The 7481-nt window shown below is 42.4% G+C and overlaps 1 protein-coding gene across 1 annotated transcript in view; it reads left to right on the top strand.

The window, feature by feature from the left end:
* Positions 1-1073: 1073 nt before the first annotated feature.
* PGM2L1 (phosphoglucomutase 2 like 1) overlaps positions 1074-7481 on the top strand; it is a 67643-nt gene continuing 61235 nt past the window's right edge. Inside the window, exon 1 of the mRNA XM_007448095.1 lies at positions 1074-1454. Coding sequence (XP_007448157.1) covers positions 1344-1454 — 111 coding nt within the window. The 5' untranslated portion in view covers positions 1074-1343. The remainder of the gene's footprint in view (positions 1455-7481) is intronic.

Genomic DNA, 7481 nt, shown 5'->3' with positions numbered 1-7481 from the left:
CATTCTTGTAGAAGAGAGGAGGCCAAAATAATGAGAAATTTAAGACTATTCCAGTAATCTTTCTTCTTCCTCTGTATTCCTACTGCCATTGATTTTTGCACTCTCTTATTCATTCTTACTTATGTTATGGTTAAATGCTGACACATCTTCCCTCTTTCACAACTTGATTTTTTTTCCCCCAGTCATCTTGTTCTTCCTGCCTCCCAGTCCACTGTAGCAGCAGAGTAAAAAGAACTGCCATCTGAGATCTGAAATGAGGCTGGAACCCTTGTTCCATCACGAATTCCGCCTCTTTGAAAAACTCGGTTCACTCAGAGGCAGTTTCCTCTTTGTGTGTAAAATGGGGATGGATCACGTCCATTTACTCTGTCACACGACGGTTGAAACGACAAAACGCGATTCGTAAACTGTAAAGCACTTAATGGGTATCAGCTGTCCCCTTACTGTACCAGTCCTTGTTTAATTTAATTGAAGCCCAGAGCCACAAACCGCAGAGAACCTAACACGGACAGGGCGTGTCTGTAGGGAACAGCCTAGAGGTAGATCTTTTTTCCTTTGAGAAAACGCAGGGCGCGGAGCTGCCGGGAGTTGTAGTCTTTGCGGCCGTCTCCACATACCTCGAGGAAAGAAAAGAACTACAACTCCCGTGACGCCGTGCGGGGACAGCCCCGCGCACCCTCCCGCCGGCGGGCGCTCCAAGACCAAAAGGGAGAGGGCCTACGCGCGCGACGGGGATTCACAAAGCGAGCCCTGAGGTGGAGCGCGTTGTGGTGGCCGTAGCGGCTGATCCAGAAAATGAGACGCGTGGGAGTGTGTGGGGGTTGTAACAAGGATAAAACACGTGGGAAAAGGCAAATTAAAAAATAAAAAGGGCTGTGCCCCAATTCCTCACCACCCCGCGGGTCCTAACTTAAGCAGCTCGGGAGACGTCCGAAGCGCGCTACCCGGCTCGCGCCTCGGGTCTCGGAAGCTTAAGTCAGCGGGGTTGGGAAGGGGCGGGGCCAGCGGCGCGGGGGGCGGGGCCTAGAGTGGCGAGTGCGGCGGCCGCGGCGGGGCTACGACCCAGACATCTAGGACTGTTGTTGTTCTCTCGCGGTGGGACCGCCTCAGTCTGGTCGCCCAGAGAGACCAGGAGCTGGTCTAGTTGGGAGCGGGGCGGCCGCGTCCCCCCTCTCTCCTGCTTCCCCAAAGCTGCGGCAGGAGCTGATACAAACATCCTGCGGTTGGTCTCCGATGCCCTTCAGTGAGGAGGGGGCGGCGGGATCCTTGTGAGCGCACGTCAAGCCCCTCCAGCTACGTGTCTTTGCCGGCCCCCCAGGCCCGCACACCCAAGTCTGGCTGCCATGGCTGAAAACGCAGAGGGGGACCTGAACTCCAACCTACTCCACGCCCCCTATCACACCGGGGACCCTCAGCTAGACACGGCCATCGGGCAGTGGCTCCGTTGGGATAAGGTGGGTATCTGGTCAGCCCGGCATCCGCCCCTTATCACTCCGGGGACCCTCAGCTAGACACGGCCATTGGGAGTGGCTCCCTTGGGATAAGGTGGGTACCTAGTCAGCCCGGCATCCGCCCCCTACCCAGTGTACACCCTTTCCCGTGCCCACCCGGTGCTCGGCAGGCTTTGAGGAGATGCCTCAGGCCATGCGGCAGCGGCTAGCGGAGCCGGGCGTTGCCAGCCACCTATGCCTGGGCTGCCTCCCTTGGACCGTCTGAGCTGGGAAAGAACGCCTGTAGTCCCTTCCTTTTGCAGTGCGCGAAAGTGCAACCTCCCTTCCTCCCATCCCCCCCCTTCAAGTGTATGTCATCCCTCTTAATCCAAAAAATAATAATAAATAATAATTATCATCGTAAGCTATACCCTTAATACAGCTGTTTCCTTTCCCCTTTCTTCTCTCTTGACTTCCTTCTGCAAATCTGAAAGTGGTTTTTTGCTCTGTTCTTGGACGCTACCTAACCGCTATCCTCTTTAGTTCTGGTCTGGTGTGTTTCCACCTTGCGTCGCTAGGTAGTCGCTGGTCTTTTATCGCTCCCTTGTATTCTCTAATATCACCTTTTGCTCTTGAGAAAGATAAGGGTTCTCTTTCTTTCTCTGGCCGGGAGTTATTTTATGGAAGTATCCTATTCCAAAAATCATGTTTTCCAGATTTCATGTGATGCTCCTGATACAGAATTGTTTTTGCTTTACCCATTCCTCCTCTATTCCGCCCCCACCCCCTCCAAATTGTTGCGATGATTTCATCTTGTGCAGGCATATAGGATGGATATGTGAGAGCTAAAATTAAAATGCAGTTATTTCACTTGTAAGAGGCCCTTGGCTCCAACAGAGGAAGATAATCCAGGCTTTTGCTTTGTCGAATGCATTAAATGAATTTGTTGAAATAGAGAAGTCAACATATTTTAAATGGAATTAATAATACTGAATTAAAGAACTAGTGTGGTAATATGTGAAATCATGTTATTCAATTTCCTAAAGGATTATTAGCTTTCTTAAAAAGTTTTATTTTCACTTTGTTCAGTCATTCATGCATTCAGCAAAAAATATCCATTGAGCACTGGGTAGTGCTTCAGGGCCTTTTAGGTCCAGGGTATGCTGGTAGTGAGGAAGCTAGAAAGGGTTCCTGCCCTCGAAAAGCCTTCAGTCAGCAGATGAGGAAGACCAACAAATAAGCAATTATGAGTTATTTAGTATTACTTGATCATATGTATCTTGGACATTCTAATCCCTCCTCTGGAGTCTAAACCAGTGCGGCTCAAACTTTGAAGTGCTTACAGATTACCTGGAGATCTTAAAATGCAGGTTGTGATTTAGGACACCTGGGGTGGGGCCTGAGCTTCTGCCTCATAATGAGCTCCCAAGTGATACCAATGCTGCTGGGCTGTGGACCACACTTTGAGTAGCAAGGCTCTAGAGTGTTCTGACTGAGATACTAGAGAGCTAACACCCTTTCTGTAGGATTTGACCATATATATAAAAAATATGTATGTATATACATATATATTTTTTTCAATCAAGTGTGAAAAATATGTGGTATCCCATTAATTATCATAAGGATGTGCAAAATGTAAATAACTTTAAATCCATTAGGTTACCTGGTGAGCTTATGCCACCCAACCCAAAAGCTATATGACAGCAGGAGCTGAATAGCAAATTATTAGGTAGTGGAAAAACAATGATTAAAACCTAAAGCTGGCCTCCTTACATCCATAATTATTTTTATTCACATTTGGAAGTGAAACCACATTTTTCCCCTGCCTTTTTCATGCTCTCTTTTTCCTTTTGAGCTATTGATGTATTTTTGTATTTCATCTACTTATTAACAGTATGGAAACTCAGTAAGAAAAGCTGAACTTTTTATTTATTAATTGCCTGCTGTAAGTATAGTTCCTTGTTGTGAAAGGATACAAAAGAAGTGAAGATTCAGAGATTGCTCTTCTACTTTTGGTTCATTAGGGAGAAGGAAGCCTAATAGAAATAAAAGAGCTAAGGCTTAGCATACTGTGAAATGATATATACTACAAACTGACTGTATGAATATCTTCAGCAGGGATATCTAACTAAATTACAAGTGAAAGTTATCCTTATATGTTTAATATAGTTAATTGCTGTTGTTTAAAGCCATCTGCTGTCAGTAAATGGATGTGGTTGCACTTGTGTCTCCCTAAAGTGAAAGGAAGATTTATGAACTTCAAAGACACTTGTAGAATTCCAACACAATTTAATTTACTAGTAACTATTATGTATGTCATAGCCTTTGGCCCTTCAACAACAGGAGTTTGTTTTTCATTGCCATAGGTGAAATCTTTTGTTCTCTTTAGGTGCCAGTATTTTTTGATTTTTTGTTTTTTTTTTGCGGTACGCGGGCCTCTCACTGTTGTGGCCTCTCCCGTTACGGAGCACAGGCTGCGGACACGCAGGCTCAGCGGCCATGGCTCACGGGCCCAGCCGCTCCGCAGCATGTGGGATCTTCCCGGACCGGGGCACGAACCCGTGTCCCCTGCATCGGCAGGCGGACTCTCAATCACTGCGCCACCAGGGAAGCCCTAGGTGCCAGTTTTGACTACACTTTTCCTAGTGGGTCTGTTGATTTGATTTTTTTAAAAATATTACCTGAATGAAGTAATATTTGTTAATTGTCCATGCTATACCTAGATATTGTTGGGGTATACTAAAATGTAAAAAGACTATGAAATACATATACATGTAAAAAGATAACGCAAGGGTGGTATTGGTGGCAATTAAATGGTTTATAGGCAGTTTTTATAGTAGTTTAAAAGTAAGTGACCTGTGGACTGGGTAGTCAAGGAAGACAATAAGAAGATGGGATGCATCTAAAAAGAATGAGGAGAGCCTTCACTGAAAGTGGAAGAGAAATTAATTTATATTTAAAGTGCCCTCTACATACAAGGCACTGGCTGAAAATCTGTGGGAGACACAAAGATGAACTAGATATGGATTGTATCTTCAAAGAAAATAGAAGGGAAAATAAAACAAAAGCTCACACATATAATACAGGGAGCAAGTAACAAGTACCTTTAACAGGTAAATAGATTTAAATAAGTTTAATAATTATTTAATAAAAATAATATTTACTTAATTGATCCCTCTCTTAATGAGAAAAATACTTTTAATTAGTAAGCAAAGGTGTATCTACTGTAGATAGATAGTGTAGGTAAGCTAGGCTATGATGTCCCAGGGCACTGAAATGTAGAGTGCAGAAATGTAAAATAATAGATAAGACCAACAGCATTTATTGCATTACACGTGGATGGCATATGTGGTCTTCCAGCACAGAGAAACTGAGTTTAATACCTGATTAATACCTATTTATTTTTTTTATAGTGAAAAAAAGAGCCTACCAAATGCCCTGATTCTTGATGACTCTGGTGAGGCACATAGTACTAAGACATAAGTTGATCTAAAGGCAATTTGCTACTTGCCTAGGTCACCAGTATTGCTAGTTTTAGCCTTGGTGGGTGGTGTTCTTTGAAATCTCTTCATGAAAAAGGTGTTTTCTGTGCTGAACCTTCAGGATTAATTAAAATTTAGACTTGTCAACATTGAGAGGAGGAATATTCCAAGTAGAGATAAAAACATTAATGTGTATACTTAGAACATTTGTTTCTGCTGTAGCTTAGGGTACATAGAGAGAAATTGTTGGAAAGGCATGTAGACCAGGTCATAGAAATGTATTAGTATGTCGTTAGTGGCCTTGAATAAATAAAGGTGTATGTAAGTGTTAAAAAGAAATTAGACAGGGTGTTTATTGGGGAGGTCCCATGTACCCCTTCCTGTTTCTGTGGAGTGGCATTCTGTTGTGCCGTTTAGTATAGTCCAGGATCTGACCCTTGGTTCCTATACCTTCAGACTAATTTGTTAGTCTCTCTTGTCTCAGGATGGACTCATCTGGCTCAAGGTTACAGAAACAGATGTCTGAATTCAGAATGCTGTTTTATTAATTTATGGTACAGTTGTAATATAAATTGATTTGTCTCAGTCAAGCCATTTTCTAGATGCAACATAAGGGAAGTCAAAGAATCAGAATATTTTTAGTGATTGTGAAATCAAATCACAGGGAGTCAGATATATGGCATAAATGTTTAACAGCATTATCCTGTAACAAGTAAATGCATCGGTCTCTATGATGGGACTGTCCTACCACTGGAATCCAACAAGTCTGTGGATCAAGGTGTTCCTCCTCCAGGCAATGCACAGATGACTCTTCTACAGTACTCTCCCCTTCTATCTTTTAGAGCTGACTAAGGCCCCCACTTCCTTCCTACTTCTTTCTTTCACAGCTTTCATACATTCTATCAAATTACAGACAAGTCTTGCTGGCCTAGAAGCCAGGTTCTCTTTAACATGACAACTCCTGGTTTTTTTTGTTTTCTTTGTTTTTTTTTTTGCAGTATGCGGGCCTCTCACTGTTGTGGCCTCTCCCGTTGCGGAGCACAGGCTCCGGATGCGCAGGCTCAGCGGCCATGGCTCACGGGCCCAGCCGCTCCGCGGCATGTGGGATCCTCCCGGACCGGGGTGCGAACCCGTGTCCCCTGCATCGGCAGGCGGACTCGCAACCACTGCACCACCAGGGAAGCCCAACTCCTGTTTTTGATATGCTGTAAATTTTAACTTTTTGAAAACAGTCTTACCAAAGATATTAAGCACTGGCCAAATTTGGGTGTGTGAATGTATGGGTGGGGAGTGGGACGGGACCCAGGGCAGAGCTGCTCAGCCAGATGTAGCAGCAACAGCTACATACATATTGAAAACAATATGGAGGCAGGAATTGGCTTGGTGTTTTGAGAAATAATGAGTAGAGTACTATGGTCTCAGAATGTAGGTCTACGCTGAGAAAGAGTAGAAGGTAAAGGTAAAGATAAGTTAGTTAGGTTAGGGTTATGAAATGCCTGAAAATAGAAATAAAAGACTTCATTTTAAAGTCAGTGATTTTCAAACATCTAGCAGTGAAAGTTTTTCAAGCAAAATATAGCCCAAATTGTTTTAAAAGTGGTGAATGAATTTTCTTTTAAATCATCATCATGTGATGGAAAACACACCCATGAAACACCTCTACAAAGGTTGTCTAGTCCAGTTTCATTGTGCAGAGACCCAAAGAAGTTGTGGAAATTATCAGTTGTGGTGGGTAGAGCCTGGACCAGAACTTGGATCTGCCACCTAGTTCAATCCAATTTTTACAATACTATATTACATTTTTTGTTACATATTTCTAATACTTTACATAATTTGGCATTTAATCAATGAAGAGCACTTATCACCTTATTAATTTTGGAAAATATTAGTGCTTATTACTTGAATTTATTTGTGTAGTGTTTCAAACCTTGATGATCTGAATCATTTGATATTCACAGCAACCATGTATGGTAGGCAGGCTAGGTAGTAGTTATCCCTATTTTTATAAGTAAAGAAATTTAGTTTCAGACAAGGAAAATGACTTACTCAAGGACATATGGCTTTTAAGTGGTACACTTGGTACTAAACCTAGGATATCTGACCTTTACTCTAGTTTTCTTATCACTGTACTAGACTCTAACCTGAATATTTAGTAAATGTTAGTGACATGATAAACCAAGTTTCAAGGACCTCATTAAAACCATTTTACTGACTTTTGTGAAAGCTGTGGTAGCCTGTAATATTCTGCAGAATAAATTGCCATGAAATATTTTTTAAAAGAACTGAATTTGCTGCTCAACAGTTGCTTAGGTTTCCTTGGCAACAACATTCTCCCTCTGTCCAAGAGATTTAGTACATATAAATAAGGGTTTGGAGATACACACACACACACACACACACACACACACACACATACACACATTTTTTTTCTTTTTATTTCCAAATTTCTTACATTTGCTCTTCAGTTTCTACCATTTTATTTTTTAATTTATTTTTATTTATTTCAAAGAAATACATGCTTATGATTTTTAAAAATTAGTACAAAGGTATTATAATAGAAAGCGGCATT

The sequence above is a fragment of the Lipotes vexillifer genome, unplaced genomic scaffold, assembly GCF_000442215.2.
Source record: "Lipotes vexillifer unplaced genomic scaffold, Lipotes_vexillifer_v1.1 scaffold640, whole genome shotgun sequence".
In the NCBI taxonomy this organism is placed as follows: Eukaryota; Metazoa; Chordata; class Mammalia; order Artiodactyla; family Lipotidae; genus Lipotes; species Lipotes vexillifer.
The sequence above is the reverse complement of the archived record's forward strand: the minus strand, read 5'-3'. Positions and strand labels throughout refer to the sequence as shown.